This window comes from Rousettus aegyptiacus, unplaced genomic scaffold (genome assembly GCF_014176215.1).
Source record: "Rousettus aegyptiacus isolate mRouAeg1 unplaced genomic scaffold, mRouAeg1.p scaffold_m13_p_8, whole genome shotgun sequence".
In the NCBI taxonomy this organism is placed as follows: domain Eukaryota; kingdom Metazoa; phylum Chordata; class Mammalia; order Chiroptera; family Pteropodidae; genus Rousettus; species Rousettus aegyptiacus.
The window spans coordinates 58,648,330-58,669,644 of NW_023416311.1; the positions used below are offsets into that span (position 1 = coordinate 58,648,330).

A 21,315-nucleotide genomic window follows, 5' to 3' on the forward strand; every position below is an offset into this window, starting at 1 on the left:
TCCCAACCTTGTCAATCAAGTCACTTTCACTAAATCAGAGAATGAGAGGGCCTCCATATATATGGTCAATTCTAGATCTTCAGTGAAAACATGGGGCACATTAATGACTGAGATCCTCTGATTCAATTTTTTTTACCCATTTTAAAACAGCTATTATGCAAACATTAACCTCATTCACCCAGAGAGAAGATAATACAGTCTTCAGAGATTCCAAAAAGAAATCTCTCACTCCAGCCTATTCACAGGTATAATGATGGAGACAGGGTGGAAGCAAATTCCCCAAAGCCAGCTGACCTCGGACCTAGAGAACAATTACCCTATTTCCTTACCAGATTACTCCACACCCATAGCAAGTTCAATTCTCAGGGCTGTCCAGAGTGATTTCTCACAACAAAAACACAGCTTTCAACTTTCAAGGAAAAAAATTATATTTTAGGATAACGCAGACTTACTAGTTTTTGTCATAATTTCCTACCTTGTTCAAATGTCACATAAAATTATGAACAAGTAAGGAAAGAACTATTTTACAGATCAGTATTAATCCCTACACAACCTAGCATTTACTCTTTCTCTCTTTCTGTTTTGTTTTCTTTTCCTATTTTTCTTTTCTACTTTACCTTCCAAGGAGTTCCACTTTAGCAATCACTACAGAGAATTCCTCTGGGCCTTCGGGAAGGCCATCATCAAGTATTTCAATCTGCACGCTTTTCACCATCTCCTGCGATTCGAAGAGGAGCTCCCCTGGTGCAGGGATGAAGTCCCAACCCGCCTCCGCTGTCCCACTCACTGTCTCATACCAGAGTCTCACGCGGCCGAAAGATCCACCCGATCGGACGACTGTGATGTTCACCTAGGTGAGAAGAGGTGTTTTGTTTTTTGTTTTTTGTTTTTTGTTTAACTTGGATGATTAATCTACTGGACAGTACTTCATTTGGCCTCTAATTCTATTTACCAGGATTATGTTTAAATTATATATAAATTTATAAAAGTATTTAAATTGCATGTTAAAATGTTAGAAGCTAATTAATCGGTTTGTGAAAACTTTGGAATAGGAACAAGGAAACACATTTTAAAGATCACTCACAATATTAAAAAAAAAAAAAAAAACACCACAAAAAAAAAGCTTCAGAGTTGAAGTATTTCACACTCTACCCTTTGTGCTTCTTCTGCCACTTGAAGTTGCTCATGTGAAAAGGCGAATTGGCCATAAGGAAAGTCACTGGCCACCACTGTGATATTGGCAGTGCTGCTGGATTCACTCAGTAGCCCCTCCTCACTGATTCCAGTGAGCTGAAACTCACAGAAACGCTTTTCCTCAGGAATGTCATCATCCAAAGCCTACGGAAAGACAAAGAGAGTCATTAGCAGGCAGAATCTATAATATTTAAAGAAAAAAACCTATCACATAAGCAACAACAAACCCTGGATATTAACCACCTCCTACCACCCCACGTGCCACACGCACCCCCAAAAGGGTGTAACAGAAACCAGTAATATTAATACCTGTATCACTACAATTGCCTCAGACTGTCCATCTCGCATTGTCAGTTTTCCCGATGTTTCGGCAAATTCCCCTGTGGATGCAGGGGATATTCTCCAGTACACTGTGACCTCCCCCCACATCGCTGGGCCACGAACAAGGCTATAACAATACACACATGTATATTTAATATGCTTTTTACTAAAGAAACTTTCCCCAGATATTTCCCATGTATTTCAACAATAAACAATTTTCATGTATTTCAGAAGCATTACACATTTAAATAATCTGATCTAGCATCTAGAAACTATAAACCAAAAGAAAGTCTTCTAATTCCAACATAATAACAACACTCAAAGTACTGAACTCATGTAAATCTGCTGGAGGATAATACTGGCAAAAGCTGAACACTAAAATTGGAAGGTTTAAAGGAATTTAAAAAAAATTATAGACTTGCGCTTAATACACAAGGTACTGGATGTGAATAGCCTAACAAAGCTCTCCAAAGAATAGGAAACACTTCACACATGCAATGCTAATGGGAAAACTAACAAAAAAGTAAAATTTTAACTCAAATGCAGCTACTTCATTAATAATACTTGATGTTCCAGTCCTCATGAGAAAATCTGTAATAAAGTTGCCTACGATCATCCTATAGTTATACAATAGGCCCTAATTTTAGGACACTTAGGATCATAACATGCTTGCTCCGGGTGACTTTCTAAGGAATAACTTTATAGCTAAGACATATAAGCTTACAGAGATGAAGTAACTCTCTTATTTCAGATGGTTAGGGCTGAAACATAGATGTCCTTGGCATGGGTTGTTCAAATCACCCAAGAAACAGACATCTCCTCATGATCTAACTTTAAGATAGGTCAGGATACGTCTTCAACTTTTACCAGAAATGTGTTCTACTCTTCACAGGCTGTTACCAACATATCAAATAACAATGCTTAAAGAACACGTATGTATTAAGAATGGTGTATTTAAGGCATAAAAACACTAATTATTTATATAAAACCCTAACCTAGGCAAAGAAAAATTATGAAGTCCTTACCTGATGACAGCAGTGCCATTATATTTTGCTGAGGGTTCCCCAATGAGGACATGCCTAGAGGATGGCGCTATCCCAACTTCCTGTGAAGCTCCCTTACCTCCCCGAATGATTATTGATGCGCTACCTAATATGAAGATAATACATATACAGCTTATGTAGCAAATGCATGTATTCACTTAATATATGTCTGGCAATGTTCTAAGTGCTTTACATATACTAATCTTATGAGTTAATCCTCATGGCTATCATACAAGTTAGGTACCAAAATTATCCTCATTTTACTGATAAAGACCTTTAAGCATACTGAGGCATTCAAGACACTGAGACAAATAATTTGTCCAAGATCAAATTTTAGTGAAAGGGGCAGGAGAAAGTAGGTAATAAATCAGTATCACTCCCATGATAAGCACGTGCTCTTCTCCCATTGGCATTAATACACTTCTACAGTAACCATTTTGCAGCTCACTATCATTGGCTATCTGGCTATGTCTATTAGTTATGTGGCAAAAGCAAGAATTCTTTAGGGTACTTTTTACTTTTAATTTTCTGACTTATTTGCTTATAAGCATTTCTAAGAATATGTCAAAATTCCTACTAAAATGGAAATAAAAACCATATCGAGTAATTTAATAGTCATATTATAATTTGGCAGTAGCTTCAAAATTGTTTCCAGAAGCACACATTAGAATTTTGTGAAATAAAGGATTGGATTATTGTACTCTCACTTTCTGTGACAATGGATTAATGAAACCAAGAGTGGTTTGCCACGTGCAAATATGTCACAGTTAGAAGTATATAATGAACTTTTTCATATTAATAAATGATTTACCATGATCCACTGGTATATACTTGTTCTTGTATCTACTTATCCTATATGACATTAACCCTCACATTTATTTTGACATGATGCAGACAACTGAGCTAACTTCTGGCTTACGGAAGAATAATGTGCAATGACATGATTCTCTCACAGGCTTGTTGGAAAGCACTCCAAGATTATCTATCCTAGGTATATACAGTGATACTCTACACTTTTGAGAATTTCTTTGACCACAGAATTCTGCTTTTCTGGCCACAGACCCTAGTATAGATAGGATGGCACTGTTGATGGCAAAAAAGGACATGCAGTAGTAACTAAGTTTTCATATTAAAATTGTTGTGCCATTTTTTATGGTTATTATTGTTTGTACCACAATGAAATCATCTAGAACCATAATCCTTTCTCTCCATTTCTAAGAAACAAATTTTCATATGGACCATAGGCAAATGAAAATTATGTCTGTTTCTGAAATGTCAAAATATCTAAGTAATTACTTTCTGATGAAAATAGGTATAGATAGGCTGGAATAGGCATAATAATATGCTTTATAAAAATAACATTTTATTACAAAAGTAATATGAAATCATTGCAAATATGTGTAAAAAATATAGGGATTCAAAAACCACTATCAACATTGCAAGTAAATAATTCCAAACATATTTATGACATGCACATGACAAAAATGGGATTACATGAACATGTAGTTATTAAGCCTGCTTTATTAACATAATAATTATCCATGTAATTGTGTTCTGAATTTTTAATGTAATTAAGGCTTTTTCTGCCATATCCTTTTGAATAGTATTTTGTTATATTTAACTAGTCCCCTTCCTAGATCTTTTAGCAAGCTTACAGATTTTATTTGACAAACATTGCTAAAATAAACACTATTATTTTTTTTTAAGTCACGCAGTTAAGTTGTACAAAATCTTTGTTTGATGTATGGCCTTGCTAAGATCAGGCATTGTGATTTCAGTTTTAAAAATTCTTTAGCTGTGATACAGGTGGAAAAAGAAAACTTTAGGTTTTTGCAAACATTTTAGGAATCATAAAACCATTTTTCTGAGAATCTACTTTTTATTTTTAAAAATGTGAATCTCTCTTACCTTTTACTGGAGATATTTCGACCTCATCTATTGATATCAGCTGAATGGTGAAACGCCTGTCCTTCTCCAACAAAGCATCCTGAAGTGTGTGCAATACAATGCTCTTCTGAGATTCAGTCTACATTGAACAAAAGTGAACAAAAGGAATAATACATTTTCCAGATTGACCAAAGGCAAATTTTGTCTGTTTTTATTAGTAGGACGATGTTTATGTCCATAAGCATTTTTTAAAGTGTATCCTTTCTGTCCCCAAGAATTTCAAGTTGCTTCTAAAGAGAATTACTATAAAAAATTAGCTCTGACTATAAATCCTATTCAGGTTCTTATTAACAGGAAAAAGGGGAGAAAAATAACACAGTCTCTGAATTTACCGAAATTTTCAATCATTAATACCTACTCTCTTAAAGAGAGCGAAATAGTCGCAGCATGATGTAAAAGTCAAGGTCATAGCTTTACTACTTATGAAGGTTAAGGTTATCTTCCTATTACCCATTCTGACTCTGCCCTCCACTCATTCCTACTTCCTTCCAATTCCTTCCACAGGTTTTGATCTCCAGAATGCTCACTATGATTCCTTCCCTCTCTTATCTTACACTTGACTCACTAATTTCCTGGAATATCTATTAAGTTTTCATTATTGGCTGGAAGAGAAAGAATAGAAGAAAGCAAATATAGAGAGGACAACTAGATTAATATTTCAAAGCCATAATCATGACAGATATAATTTTTATCTTTACCCTTTCTTCTGTATGCTGATAAAACAACTCCAATTTGTCCTATGCATCACTGATTAATTTTCTACAGTTTAAATTCTTCTGTTTATTCCTTTTCACATACATCTTAGTTCTGCAACTGCATTTTTTCTTTGAGATTTTTAATATTAAAAAAACATTATTTTAATTGGTTCACCCAAGCTGTTTTCTCTTTCATAGCTCCTGATTCCTATTTTACAATATCTGTACTTTTAAAAGAATTTTGTAAGAGCTTCTAAGAAAATGTATACTCCTGTCTCAGACCTTATTAAATGTATTCATGGAAAATCTATAATTCATGAGATGCAATGAATCACTGCTATCCATTTTACTTTCTGCATATTTTGAATTAGAGACTCTGATTGTGTGTCTGAGCTACAAAACATTAGGATGGAGACGTTGTATGTCAGAGCTGGATGTACCGGAACAGTGAGGCTGGTATGCAGTTGTACATGAAGTGTACCAGGTTGCTGACCAGAAAACTAGATGGAGAAAATCAATTTCAGACTGACCTAAAACCCATCAGTCCCGCACACAACTCTGAGAGAGGATGGCCTTATTTACTGGGGGAAAATATCAGACTATGAACCATTTTGGTCTGGATGTCCTGCTCAAAACAAGAAAACCTTTCTAATTTTCTGAAAAGTAGGTCTAGCACTTAGAATCTGGTAATTGGGAAATTACTGCTCATTATTATTGAGGAAAATCTTTACGGAAATTTGAAAGTAATTTCTAAATTCCTCTCAGGCCAGATGAGAAGTTTTCAGATCATGGCTAGATATGAAACCTAGGTATTTCATGAGTCACCATCTATCAGAATCTGAGAAATGAGTGGATGAAATCTCTGCAACATCTAGCTTGACATCATTAATGCCATTAGAGCGACCAATACCTCAAGAATGGTGGCAGAATGTCTAAGTGACAAATGGATGGCCAGAGGGCACTGCTGATTAATTCTTTAATCACTTATCAGAAAACTGAAAGAAAAAAAAAAGATTTGTTTCTGTGTTGTTTGGTGTTGAAAGCTCTTTTCTCTTGGTGTGTGTGTGTGTGTGTGTGTGTGTGTGTGTGAGAGAGAGAGAGAGAGAGAGAGAGAGCGATTTCCCCCTCCCCCCTTCCACAGTGTATATAATTTCAAAAAAAGTCCAGACAGTGAATACTATCATAGGCATTCATAAGTAAGGCTATGGAAAAGAAAAGAAAATCAAACAAAGAGAAAAGCTCTCAGAGTCCTGATGATGATGATAGATACCTCATCAAAATGAAGTGTCCCACTCAGAGGACTGAGATCACCTTTAGCCGTCTCATCTATGGTCCACTGAAGCTGGACTGCTCCTTTTCCTTCTGGGGACCGGACAACTGTCAATGTCACATATGAATCAGGGTCATCTGACAAAAGGGATTCATCAACCATGATCTGAAAGAAAGAAAATCCAGTAAAGTTAAAAAAAAAAAGGAGCAGGAAAAACAAACAGAATCTTATTTTCATTTGCGATTTTTGAATTTAGAATTCATCCACGGCTTGTTATACTCATGTGTCAGAAAAAAATGTTTTACCAAACCGCATTTCCTTTTTGTCCAAGACAGTCAGCTACTTGGCATTTCCTAGTCACTCCTGCAATTAGGTAAAGCACGTGACTGAATTCTGGCCAAAAGAATACAGGCAGAAGTGATTTATGCTAACAGTATAGCCATCAACTTCCCACACAATCTTCTACACTCCTTCTTCCTCCATTTGCAGGTGACTAGAAGGGACTCCCAGGACCCAGAGGAGGAAAGAGCCACACAATGGAACAACTCTGGTACCCAAGATGCCACGTGGAAAATAGGTGTCCGTAAGACCCAAACTAGGAACACTAATATAGGATTCTTGCATGAAGAAGAAATAAACTCTATGTTAAGAAAGTGAGATTTGGGGGTTCTTTTTATGACAGTCAGGCACCCCACAGACCTAAACTGCCCTCTGAATTATCTGCAGTGTGCCAACTTTAATAAGTCCAAATTTAAAAGAGAATTTATTACTAATGTGACAAAGAGAAAAAAATTCAGTATGTGAATGTACCTATACTATTTATCTTCTACATAATATTCATATTAAGAGAACTGTTTCAACTGAATTACATATATTGACTCTGTGAAGCAAAGTCCAAATTGAGCATTTACCATCTACCTGCTATATAAATACAAAATATAACACAATGTTTTCATTTTCAAGACAGACACCAACAAACATATAAGTTAATCTTGTTTTGGTTCTTCCAGGAGATTCTATGTTGGTGTCAAGAGTAGGGATCTGGAGTCAACTGATATTTATTGAGTTTCTATTATATGTCAATTCTTACACATTCTTTATCTTATTTAAGCCTCACAGAAATCTAAGGGCCAGATATATATTCATACATTCAGAGAAGAGGAGCCTGGAATCTAGTTCAGATGTTTTAACTCCACACCCAGTGCTATTTATACCACTCCTCAGAAGCCGTAAATATTAAATAAGAAACAAAGTGAGAAGGAAAAAAATCCATTATAAACCAACTGCATACATAAGTCCTTTTTGTTTCCATAGCTAAGAACAGTTTAGGTTTCACAAGTAGCTTTCCATGAGCCTCTGCTATTCCTAGTGCTTTGGTATACTTAGCACATTGCCCTTGTGAGCGGCTTCTTAATTTTGACAGATTTATAGTAACAACCTCCTCTCAAAGCTGAACCTAATCTGTTTCATCAAATAATGCTAGCAGAATGTTCACTGTGTGCACAATATTTTATATCTTAGATATATATTAAAAGATAAACTCCATGTTATCAAGAGCTGTTGGCAGTAAGAAAGGATATAAGTAGCCACAGAAAGCTGATAACAAGCTGATAACTACTAGTACTAGCTACAATAAAAATATCAATTGACACCTATTAAGTATAAGGCCCAGTTATAAGGACTTCATGTATATCAACTCATTTACTCCTCACGACAAAGGTTATGAGGGATAACACAGCAGAGTTTGGGTGACCTAATTCCTACTCTTAGACTGTAAGACAAATTGGAAGTTTGAGGCTATTACAATAAGATATGAGTTCTCAGACCAAGGGAGCACTAAAGTTTATGCACTAAAAGTAGTTGAGATAAAATGAATAAACAAAAATTATTTATGAACAGTAGTATCCTCTTCCTTTCCCCTAACACTGCCCAGTGCCTAAGTCCAACAGCATGACAAACTAAAATGAAAAACATTATAAGGTTTCATCAATATGAAGTTTTACTACTAAACCCTGAACCTTTTATTTAACCTCAGAAGAAAATTTAAATTACATATGCATATGTATTAAAATATTTCCTTGCATATATGCACAAAAAGAAAGCTTCAACGGAAATACAAATGTTAATGATGTCTACCTCAGGGCAGTAATATTATAAATACTTTGACTCTCTTCTTTATACATTTTTGTGTTTCCCAGACTTTTTACATTGCCTAGGAAACAGTCACAGCCACTCTCTTGTGAATTTACCACTCCTTACACTCACTCTGGACGAAAAAGAATCATTAGGCTCCAGCAGAAGCTTTTTCTATCCCTCCTATGGTTTCTACTTTCTTACGAAGTTAAAATTTAAGTGATAAAATCATTAGGCAATTATTAGGGTATATTTAAATTCTGGAGCATCTGGGAAACCCAGCTGTGACAGGCAAGTTGTAGGCCTAGCCTTGCATACATAGAAGGGCAAAGGCATTCAATTGACATTTAGAGCAATTTGTTATTATTTAGAATGATCTATGGTGAGTTATTGACTACCTATAAGTGAATAAATAAAGGGAATAGTGACATATGGAGCCAAAAAACTGTATCAGAATTATCTAAATATTTTTATGATTATTTCATCTTAGATTTTCCTTTGAAATGTAAAGTCATAATTACGACATCATATAATAATAATTATGATATAGTTTATAGTACTTTATTTTATATTTGAAATGTAGAGGTAATTTAGCACTGGTCACGAAACCTGGCTACACAGATGGCTGATTCAGCTTTTTTTCTCTTTCAGTGGTTGAACCAATAACTACTGGGCTCCCTCTTCCAGGTTCTGAAAGCGGACGGCCAATGAGAAGTAAGAGGGAAGAAAGAAAAAATACAGAGAAACACATGAGCCGGGTGACTGTGGTGTTTTGCTCAATATAAGTCAAGACAGCGTACCAGAAACGAAGGTAATATAAACTCTTCCGTAGCTAAATCCTGGGATGTGACACCAGGTCTATGACAGAATCTTGCCTTATGACCAGGAAACTGGTCTGGCAGCTGGGAAGGCAGAGAACAGATGTATGGACAAAAAGTACATCTTAGTCTATTATACCCAATAAATAAGAATCTGTTCCCCTTTGTAACTGCCTGATGTAAGATCACTATCAAACTACATAGGTTGGAGGACTGTCCCCTAATTCAACAGCAAACTCAAGACTCTTGATAAACGAATCACAAGTGAAGCATAAGAAAGTTATTTTTAAAAATAAAAGACACCTTTTTGCTAAAAATTACATAAAAAATTAGCTTAGGAGAAGGCACCACATCATCACCCTGAAAATATTTAACTTACAGTCTTTTCTTCAAATCCGAATACTCCAAATGGAGAATCATTTTGTGGAATAACAACAGCTACCACAACATCATCACCGAGTCTGCCACCTCCAGTCACCCCAATTAAGGAAATATTAAATGTCTCCATGAGTTCAAATTCAGTATCATCAATTATGGTGATTTTTATCATTGCAGTAACCTACAAAAGAAGAGATAAGAAGGAAAAGAGGGAGAAAGAGAAAGAATAAAGGAGGGAGACAGGATATAATGTAATATTTGATCACATATAGTTTATATTTTTAGTTGAAACTTAGAAACTCAGTACAGAAGAAAAATAAAGAATTTTTTCCCCATTATGTTCATAATACCATTTTAAAGTCACATATATTTATAGTAATTCAAAGTCAGAAATTCGCAGTCTATTATTTTGAAGACAAAGGAAATTATAAATGTAATAAAATATAGTGTTATTCATCGATCCAAAAACCAATGAAGCCTTATTCTTGAATGAAAATTTTTAAAACCTCATGTAGGCTCCAATAACTGTTGTAAAAACAAATTTTATTATACTTAGTATCATTATTATATGAAATAAAAATTATCATTGTCTTCTACAATTAAAATAAATCCCTTTTGGGTTTCAAATTGTTTTTGTAATGCAGGAGAAAAGAAAGGCAGGAAGAAAACCCAAATTTGTTGTTCTTAAACGTTGATCAGAATTTTGTTCATTTGTCTGAGTCTATTTTAAAAGTTTTTATAATTTGTAAGTAAAACTTGCTCTCGCTGGTAATTTCACATTTGGTGATAAAAATACCCCAGCTATATCCCCATATTTAAAGTCTTTTTCTGTATCCCAATGGGAAATTTTAATACTTTGACACAGACATTTACGAGAAAATGAAGTTTTTCTACTTAAATCTACCTAAAACCTTTAATTTAATAACAGAGAAAAGTGAGAAATCTGGAATGTTACACTTGGAGAGGCAGAAACCTGAACAAAATCAAATGCTAAAATGGAAGCTTATAAAAACGTCTGCACCTCAAGTTCCAGGGTAAAGAGCAAATGTGTGATCAGACTGAGGATGAAGCAGAGTAGTGAGGAGTCAAGTATTGGGTGAAACATCAGTGGCAAAGCATCTTGCCAAATAATCTCATCACCTCTGAGAATATGTATGCTTTCCTTACTTCCAAAAGTCACTAGTGGGGGAAATACAGATTATATTTCAATATGAACTAAATAAAATGAAAAAATAAAATAAATAAATAAAATAAAATGTCTGCACCTCAAATCTTAACTGTAGAATACAGAACATCTTCCCCATAAAATGGTAAATATAGTAATATTATTTATCTTAAGGATGCTGCTAATTAAAAGAACTTCAGCCCCATGCATGGAATAAAGTGTTGATAATATAACTAAAGTTCAGAGGCTACTTCAATGAGAAATCAATTTGTTTCTGCATTTACTGTAAAAATATGCATTTGCCTTCCTTTTAGAAGAAAATTTTTTTAAGTTCTAAAGTTGTTAAAAACTCGTGATTTCAAATATTAACAATAATAAGCCTTTATGTATAGGAAAATTTAGATTTGCATGCCTTTTTTTTATCTCTAATTACTGCCCCCCTAGGGACAATTCATAAATTAATGAACAGGATGCAAATCATTCTAGGCAAAATCAGACTTCATGTAGATTGATACTATTATTCTAAGTTACTAACATTTTCATAGCTGTTCACAGGCTTTTCCCACTTACTGACTTAAATATTTATCACATCACATTCTTACATATCACAAAATGCCCTTTTGTTTGCCAAGCTTATAATTCTTGTAATTGTTAAGACTGATTGGCCCAAATTTAGAATATAGTCTTTTAATTTTTTCAAGTTTTAACTATTTTGTTACTTTCCTATCATTTTAGTCTTTCAATTGTAAAAGAGGTTTGGGATATTAAATAATAAATGTGCATACTTTTAGTGCAAATCCTAAATAAATATGTTTGCAAACATTAAAAAATAAAAGAACCAAAAATTCATATGAATAATCTAGTTCATCAGTTTTTTTTATGTGCTCTCAGGTACCTCTAAGCCAGTTATTATCCTTTAATAACCCCTATTTAAAATAGAATCAGGTGGGGAAATTTGGAGAACATTGATATTCCTTCTTCTTCATAAGTCCACTAAATAATTATACATTAAATAGCAATATTTCTTTTTAGCTTAACAGAGAAATTTAGTAAAATCCATTTAGCAATCACTGTTGCATAATCATTTGGTGGATGCCTATAAAAAGTATGAAGTACGAACAAAAATGCTAATATGTTAACAACCGGCATACTTGTCTATCTGCAAATTCAAGAATTCCATGAGACGGCTCAAAGTCTTCCAGGCCAGCGCTGGCCAGTGTTGCTTCCCAGTAAACATTTACTGTCCCAAAGCTTCCAGCCAGCCGGATGACAGGAACTTGAAGGACATTCAGGGGTGGAGGCACCTCATAGGCAGTAATGACACCCTCAGCATCCTATAAGTAAACAACATAAGTTAAAATGCAAGACAAAAGTAATTCCTATAAGTCATCACTTTCTAAATTTATTATTTCTACTTATCAGTCTTATAACTTCCCCCTTCAAAGTAGAAATCTATACACAGATATAAATGTACATAATAGATCTTCAGAACACTTACATTTAATGTAAGACTAAACGAACTTAATCCTTTGGTCTAGCTCAAAGAGAATTAAGATTTAGTCTATAAGACAAATTTTAAGACAGATATTTATAAATATCTGTCTTTATAAGCAATATCACTTTTTGATGAAAATATACTACCTGGCTAAATCAATAGGCACAAGCTTCTGTATTACTATAAATGTATAAAAGCTCATCTCACTCTGATAACATGAAACTTAAAAATTCCTCTGGAGTCGTCATTTTCTTCAATCATTATCTCAACTATTTCCATCCCAGGCCTCCGCACACTTGGCCGTCCTGCAGAGAAGTCGGAATTCACCAGGTATACCTCCGTGATGTTGACAATAAATCCTTCCTCCAACTCAGGAGCATCATCCTGGGGGTGGGGTGGCAGGGAGGGGAGAGAAATGGTGTTTTAATTTTTTTTTTTAAATATATTGAATTTGCATTTGAAATCTGATATTTTTCAGTAAGAAGCAAATGATTCTCCACAGGAATGGACAGCTCTATCACACATACAAAAAAATTCCTTTCTCTATTTTAATATACTCCCACTGACAACTTCAGAATCTTCAAGGATATTCAAGCTTAATGGTGATGTTTCAATGGAAGCCTCACACTCATTAACAAGTAAATAATTTTAAAAATTCTATCCCACATTTGACCATATCCTGTTGAGTATGTTTTATATATATATAACCCCCACCAAAAAAAAAAAAAAAAAAAAAAGTAGGAGAAACTGGTAAATGCAACATGTTTTACAAGTGAAAGCTCTAGACTCGTAAATCTAGACATAATCTAATATTTTAACTTTTAAAATATTGTTACCTTATTTTAGAATAACTAGTAAAAAATTTCAAGATTTTTTTTAAAAGTGAAAAGGAAACTTTCGCTCTGCCCCATGCTTCATATGTGTCTCCAAGAAGGTCTTCTCCAGAAGCCACTATTATCTAATACCACTATAAGTAACACTAGTACTATTATATAATATACTTATTTAACAATATAAAATATAAATAATATAGTTATTATTTATAATATAACATAAATATAATATTTAATTTTATAATATCATTGATAACATTAACCACTTTCGGTTTCTTATGCATCATTACAGATATTATGAGAAAGAGACAGGGAGTGCTAAAATCTCAGACCTAAACCACCTGAAGACTAATCTTGATTAAAGTAATCGTATCATTAAATGAAAATAGTGCCCTACCAAACCAACAATAAAAATAACCGGATTGATTTGGGCATTTTATTCATTCATTTATTCATTAAAACTATCCGACTAATAAAATTATAGATCCACTCAGACATATAATCATATTCATTGAAGCCTAGACTCACTGGTAAAATGGCAACTTTGACAATAGTTTCTTTGATGTTTTCTTTCATTATTATTATTGTTTCTTGCAGCACATAATCTTCATTTTCAGTAGCCTGATTATTGACGTGCAATAAGAAATTGGGTTTAGCTACCACGTGAATGGCAATGTCTCCAAGTCGTCCTTTATCTCGAACAACTGGTAACTGAAGAATGGTGATGTTATCTGTAAGACAGACATACCTTGAGTAAATAAGCTTTTCTATTTTCTGTCAATGCTGTTCCAAGCACTTGGAGTGAAATGTTCTACACTATCTCTTTTAGACAGTGAAGAAAAGAGAGGTAAAACAAAGACAATGTAAACCACCCAAGGAGTATCTTGTGCTTTGTATCCCTCATCCTCAAAGTTGTACTGAGAATCACCACACACTGCCAGTGTTATACCACTGGTTCTCTAAAGCACTATCTTACATTGTACACGTCATGTACTTCAACAGAAATTGTTAAAAATCTTAGGCAAGTGCGTATGTGCAGGTTTAGTAACTATCATTAGAAGAACAATTTTGTTCTTATAGTGAGATGTCTATCGTACAGCTCAAAGTATTTCACAGCACCTATTTTTTATTTCATTTCTTAGATTTTTTAAAATTCAATCTGCCATCTATGAAGAAAAAAATACTTGTCAATCTTCCTCACTGTCTGTTAGTTTCAGTGACCAAATACTGTGTCTTTGTTTACAGAACACATAGCACAATTTTTGGTACTTATTTACTAGGTGCTTCAAAAATATGTTAAATCAATAAACAGATCGTTTTAAGTCTACTGCTTGTGTGCCCATATATACAGAAATATAAAGACCCAGGTCCATAACTACATGTCATTTTTTTCCATCAACTATTTAAATGAAAGGTCCTTGACAGATGTTCATGTTCCTACCTGAATATTTTAGAACCTATACATAGTATATTTTAAAAAGATATGTTTTAAAAATGTATGTTTAACCTTTTATTCAAATAAGTCAAATGACCATTATCTACAAAAATCCGTTTATCCTACAGTCGATAACAATAGTTATTTAGGCAAAGATTTCAGCATTACGCTCAAAGGAAACAGGGACTGATCATACTTCAGAGGAAAAATATTATTCTAATTACTGCTTTAGGTTTAACAATTAACACCAGGAGTACCGTATGCATTTCTCTGTGTTGTTTCCTCTAACTATAGAAAATCTACAAAGAGAAAATTGAGTAAGGAAAGAGAACAGATAAAGGATGAAAAAGAGAAAGTTAAAAAAAAAAATAATCCCCTCTACTGCAATGATTTACTAAAATAATAATATTTCTATCATGATAGCAATGTCTCAAAAAGTATAAGTATTTTCTATACCATATTACTGAATGCTTAATGATCACAAAATTCAATAAATATAAAAAAGTTAAAAAATTATGTCAAACTGAAAAATATCATGAGAAATTACATCCTTAGTACATATTAAACTATCCAATAAAACTTACTAGAATCTGAAAAATATTTAAGAAGCTTTACCTTTAGGCTCTGCTACTCTAATGAAGAGAGACTCAGCATGCCAGCCCACCAAGCCATAGGGTGAATCATTAGGCAGAGTGGTTATCACAGACTTGTTTCTTTTCTGATCAATAATAGCACCCTTTGATGGGTCTTCAATCCCATCTGTAGTAATATGGATGAGTGTTACAATCACAGTCTCTGATAACTCTGGTACATCATCAGCAAGAACAGTCAGAGTGATTGTAGACAGTGCCTGGCCTTCAGAAAACAAAATCTAAAATTTTAAAGAAAGAAATTTTTTTTTTAATTATCGCTGTGCAGTAATAATATTGGAAGGTTAGATTTTATTTTAATATTGGCTGCAACTTAAATAACAAGATATTTAAACAACATAATATTTACAAATCAATCAAGTACCTTTCATGTTAAATGTGGAAGAGTGTTAAGAAAAAAAAGTAAACTATTACTAAAACTGAAGATAATAAACCATATAGCCAAACTGACATATCCTGAAGTCTACATTCTATTGAAATATAAAGTACATAGACTCTCTCTGGGAATCTAAGTCCTAGATACCATATATAAAAATCTATAAACATTAAGAAGGTGTCACATAGTTGAAACATTTTTCTCTACAAAGTTTTGCTAGGATTGCTATTTCCCTTGGCTAAACTCTGAATAGATATGTCATTTAACAATGAATCAGTCAAAATGGAGGTAGAGAAAGATAGCCAGCGATACAAACTGGAGCATCTCTCTTCACCTTTAGTGTCTCCATTGTCTGAGGAGTCAAATCGAATTTGCTAAAAGGCATCTGAAGTTCTTTCTGATAGGGCTTCTGTCTGTTTTTTGAATGTCATTTACAATTGTTCCCCATCTTTGGCTTTATTCCCCAGCAATATGGCTACAAGCTATTTATAATTATTCAAATCAGCATTACAGGTTTATTTTGCTAACATTCATCTCTTCACCTTGAGAAGGCACTTGAGAATACAAACTTAAGGCCCTCATTAAAATCAAGAGCCAGAAAATCACTGCCCATTGGCCAAATCCATTGAAACACAGCAAAGTTCATTCAATTACATACTGTCTATTGCTACTACTGTGCTACAAAGGCAAAGCTGAGAAAGAGAGCGTATATTCTACAATGTCTAAAATATTTACTATCTGGACTTTTACAGAGTTTACTGACCTCTATATAAAATAATTAACTCTTCTGAAATACAGTCTACACTTAAGATACCATTATGCATTGAAATTAAAATAATTTTAATCATATTTATATGATAATTATTAATTGGGGAACTGCATTATAATTCAGAACATATAAAACCTGAGAGAGACAACTTATAGTTTTTGTAGTTTGTATAAATATTCAATGCAATAAAATGGGCCATGTAATTCTTAAGACATTGAAGGTCCAATCATCTTTCAAATGATACAGAAACCTGGAAATGATGGACCATAACATATACTTTTTTGACCCATTCTGATTTTTTTTCTGGAACTTGTGCCCCAATTTCACGCTATTCTCCAATAGTAGATAATGTGATCGCTGACTCAAATATTTTCTTGGAGCTGATGCACCCGTCCCCAGCTGCGGGAAATAACAGCTTCTCTGTTTCTCACTGGGAACTGCCCTCAGCTGCAGCAACTGTTTCACCCAAGGTTGTGCCCCATCCAGACGGTGACCGAAGGTCGAGGATGGCTAAAGCAGGGGTGTAACATCTCATTCCCTTGCCTCAAATGGAAACAACTCCCAAAAACCAGCTCAGTGCCATAACTCCCTCACAGGCTGAAGCTCAGGTGCAACTGTCTGCAGGTCGACTTCTCCCCCTGCAAGTTCTCATCTTCCTCACTTCCTTACAGGTCTACCTTCCCTATAAACTTAAACCTTCCAATTTAGAGTCTATTGAATTTAACCTGTATCACTCGACAACGCTGGTCTACGTTTTTATAAATCTGGAATTTTACGCAAATTTGTTCCCTATTTACTGCTTCTATGTTACTCAAATCTCGAAATCATGTTTCCATCCCCAGTTTGACTGGTTTTATCTTTCTGAAAATGTAATAAATCCACAATTTGGCCAAATGATACTGAACCTCAAAAGGGACTACTTTTTTACAGATAATTTTGGTTTAACAGAAAAAAAGAATAATCATAATGATAAACTAACCTTAAACTGTATCCCTCTCTACAGTGATTACTAGGTACCCAGTGTTGACATGGGCAAACTCAAACACTTCATCCATAAGGCAGGAATTGGTGCCATGAATCCTATAAGTTTGTAAGTAACGTACCACTCCTGAGGTAGGAAATATATCACTAACGCTTCCATCAGCCTCCCATGCTACAGTTATACGACCATATGTTCCTTTTAAGCGCTCAACACTCAAGGTTACTAGGCCATCTTGCTCCATTTCTTCCACTTGCTTATATAATGAATTCTGAAAAATACACAGGAAGTCGCAAGTGATTATTTGAAATGACCTTAGCAGACTTTTTTTATTTCATACTATACACTTACGAACTTCACGGTACTAAGTAGCATGCTATATTAAGTGAAAAACAATTCTTAAAAATAGTAATATAGGATGAACATGATTTTAGTTTAAACATGCATGCTTGAATAAGTGAAAGTCTAAAGTAAATGAAAACGTAAAATTTTAGAGGATTATTTTTAGTTTTTGTCTTCTTGGTTCTATAGTTCTCAAGTTTTCCTCAATGAACATGTATTATTTTTGTACTCAGAAAGCATATACTCTTCTGCAAGTACTACGTATAGCATGTAAAGTTTGTAGAACAGAAAGAACAGAGTCAAGAGAAGAGGGTGACCTGTATAACTTCTGTATGTAACCTCTGGAAATCTTTCTAGGTTTTTTGTTTTCTTCTTGTAAAAATAAGTGTTCAATCTACATCGTCTCAAAGTCCCACCCAAATATAATGATGGCGTGAGAATTAGGGATCTGTTTCTGATGATTTACAAATGTCTCATCCTTAAGTTTGTATCTGTAATGCTTCTACAGGCTGTCCTGGTTCTATCGACGGTGTTTCATCCTTAGTTCATGGTCTCTATGACTATTTTTCCTGCCAGAAAAATCTGTTTCCCATGTATTAGAATTCCTCATTCTCTTCCTCTTCCCATCTATACTTCCTAGTCTTTCCCTTTGTTCCAAACTGATTTCTACCTCTGTGTGACTATAACATTCCTCGTCTGACACTTGCAACAAACATCTCTTGCGAGGCATTTAATGAACTTTTCCTCAAAATTAATACTCCAAAGAATCTCTTCTTATAATATTCCTGGTTTCCCCACAGGCAATCAAGCAAAAATGTGGAGTATAAAGATTTTTAAAAACCTTTCCAAGAAGATTTTTCTTGTCTTTTGCTTTATTTTTTTCTTTTTACTGGTAATCTGCAAAGAGACACCCCCATTAATTTCTTAAAATTTATATTTAGAATGCTAATTTGAATATTCCATACTATAGCAATATTTTACACAGCATTTTAACACACTGTTACAGATGTTACATAGTAATAAAATCATACTCAAGGCAATCAACACTCCTGCAGAAAATGCCTTGATTTTAAAATATGCATATAATTTGTTCACAAAAGACAATGCCTGTTAAAAGAGAAGCCTCTTTCTGGCTCCATGCCCTCTATTAACGAGGGTTAGTAAAATGAAGATTTAATACAGCTCAAAAATATTCAAGAAACTCTCATTATCTACTAGGTAGGTCTCATCTTGAAACGAGGCCATCCAGCACGAAAGGCCTGTATTGAGGAATCCTACTGAACATATTGAAGGAACGCAGAACACTGTCTATTGATAAGATTTAAACCATAGTGAATTTATATCTCTAGGGCAGTTGTGGAGCGAGCTTCATAAAGTAAAATCAATCATGCTTAGATAGTTGAGGAACAGAATGTACTCTCAAGGTGACCAGCAGGGGCTGTGGTCCTTGCCACAGGAACTCCGGCTAGGCCCCATAAACTGGTATGAGATCTTAAGAAAGCATGTGAGTGTTGATGTCTCCCCAGGATAATGATAGGTGTACTGTGTACCAAGCACTTTTCTGGTCAGTGATAAAGCTCTGAACAAAGCAGTAGCCCAGCACTCACACTCTTCAAATTGAGTAAAAAAGAAACTGACTTAGACAAATCAGGCCATCATGAGGAAGACTAAGGCAGAATGAAAAAGTACTGAATAATGATGGGAGTTGCAATTTTCACTCAGGGTAGGCCTTTCTGGTAAGGTGGCATTTCAGCAGAGCTCTGAAGAAAGTGAGGAAACGAGTCTTATATAAAAGCTGTCTTCCTTATCTCTAAGCCCCACGTGGCTCCCACAGCTCATGCCTTAGAGCTACACTGTCCTACAAAGTGGTCACTGGCCACACGTGGCTACTGAGCACTTGAAATGTGACTAGCCTATAAGTGTACAATGTACACCGAATTTCAAGATAAAGTATAAAAAAAAGGATGTAAAATATATCATCAACTTAACATTGATTACACATTGAAAATATAGTATTTCAAATATATTGGGTTAGATAAAATATAAAATTAAAACTAATTTCACCTATTTCTTTTTACTTTTTTTTTTTATATGGCTACTAGAATACTTAAAATTACATATCTGGGTCACATTGTATTTCTATTGGGTAGAGGTAGCTAAGAGGAGGCCAGGGTGGGTGACAGGGTGTCCTACAACCCTTGCAAACAACTGACTCAGAACATTAGTATGTCAAAAATTCCTCATCTTACCCCCTAAACCTGCTCTTTCTACAGTGGTCCAAATCTTGGTAAAAGGCAAACTCCTACTTCCTGTAGCTCTATCGTTTGTTGATGGATTACTACAACAGTCTCCTAACTGGTGTATTTCTGTCCTTGTCCACTTACAATTTAGTCTCAATTCTAAGGCCAGAGTGTCCTTTTAAAATGTAAGTCAGCTCCTGTTGCTCTTCTACCCATGTCCCTCAGAGGCCAAATTCCTTATGACACTAAGGGGCCTGTGCGGGAGACAGGTAACATAGCAGGCCTTATTGCTATCCTTCAAAAGTCCTGCTCACAAGATTGGCCCTTGGCTGATGTCTGGGAACTTGAATTTCGGGAGGGAACTTGAATTTTCAAACTAACAACTGGCTCTTTGTCCCTGAATTCTTTGTACACATAATGTGGTTTATACTGAACACTTGTTTTTTTCCTAGGAGTCTGGAATTTTGGCCAGGTAGAGGGGGCCTAAGTGATCAGTCTCCAATTAAAACTGTAGTGAGTCTCTAATGAACTTTCCTGGTTGGCAACACTTCCCATGTGTTACCACAACTCAGCTCCATGCCAGGAGAATTAAGGGTGTCCTGCGTGCCTCCGCGGGGAGAGAACTCTTGGAAACCAGCATCTGGTTTCCTCTGGACTTCATCCCATGGGGCTTTCCCCTTACCTGATTTTGTTTAGTATTCTTTCACTGTAATAAATCATAGCCATGAAAATGACTAAATGCTGAGTCCTGTGAGTCTGCCCAGCAAGTCACAGCATCTGCGAGTGCTGGAGGGGACCCCACGCGAGGCCTGGCCCTTCATCTCTGGCTTCATCACTACTAGCATAGTGACTTCAGCCACAGCGGCCTCCTTGCTGTTCCAGATGGGCAAGGCCTCATTTCAGGGCCTCTGACCTTGCTGCTAGTTGCCCCTGCCTGGAATGCTCTTTCTCCAGCTATGTGTATAACTCACTTCCTCATTTCCTCCAAGCCTCTGTCCTTATGTCACTTCCTCAGAGCAGCCTTCTCTGATACTCTAATTTTCCACCACCCCCCCCGCCCCACCCGCATATAACTTCCACTCCCTCCCTCACACTTTTTATCTGCCTTCTCTGCCTAATGTTTCTCCATGGTGCTTATTACTATCAAATATGATTACAAATGATGGTCACTCTGGAGGAGAAGAGGAAGGAGAAGGCCAAGATCCATTACCGGAAGAAAAAGCAACTCATGA

At 35.1% G+C, this 21,315-nt stretch overlaps 1 protein-coding gene across 3 annotated transcripts in view; it reads right to left on the bottom strand.

Moving 5' to 3' along the window:
- The window catches only part of ADGRV1 (adhesion G protein-coupled receptor V1), a 473,598-nt gene that overhangs the window by 307,655 nt on the left and 144,628 nt on the right, over window positions 1–21,315 (bottom strand). For all 3 annotated transcript variants that reach the window (XM_036225348.1, XM_036225347.1, XM_036225349.1), the window contains 12 exons: window positions 17,626–17,772; window positions 15,343–15,598; window positions 13,821–14,023; window positions 12,667–12,843; window positions 12,116–12,298; window positions 9,801–9,980; window positions 6,471–6,635; window positions 4,467–4,584; window positions 2,541–2,664; window positions 1,504–1,642; window positions 1,153–1,338; window positions 618–850 (listed from right to left, as the gene is read on the bottom strand). In XM_036225348.1, the coding sequence (XP_036081241.1) occupies window positions 618–850; window positions 1,153–1,338; window positions 1,504–1,642; window positions 2,541–2,664; window positions 4,467–4,584; window positions 6,471–6,635; window positions 9,801–9,980; window positions 12,116–12,298; window positions 12,667–12,843; window positions 13,821–14,023; window positions 15,343–15,598; window positions 17,626–17,772 (2,111 nt within the window). The remainder of the gene's footprint in view (window positions 1–617; window positions 851–1,152; window positions 1,339–1,503; window positions 1,643–2,540; window positions 2,665–4,466; window positions 4,585–6,470; window positions 6,636–9,800; window positions 9,981–12,115; window positions 12,299–12,666; window positions 12,844–13,820; window positions 14,024–15,342; window positions 15,599–17,625; window positions 17,773–21,315) is intronic.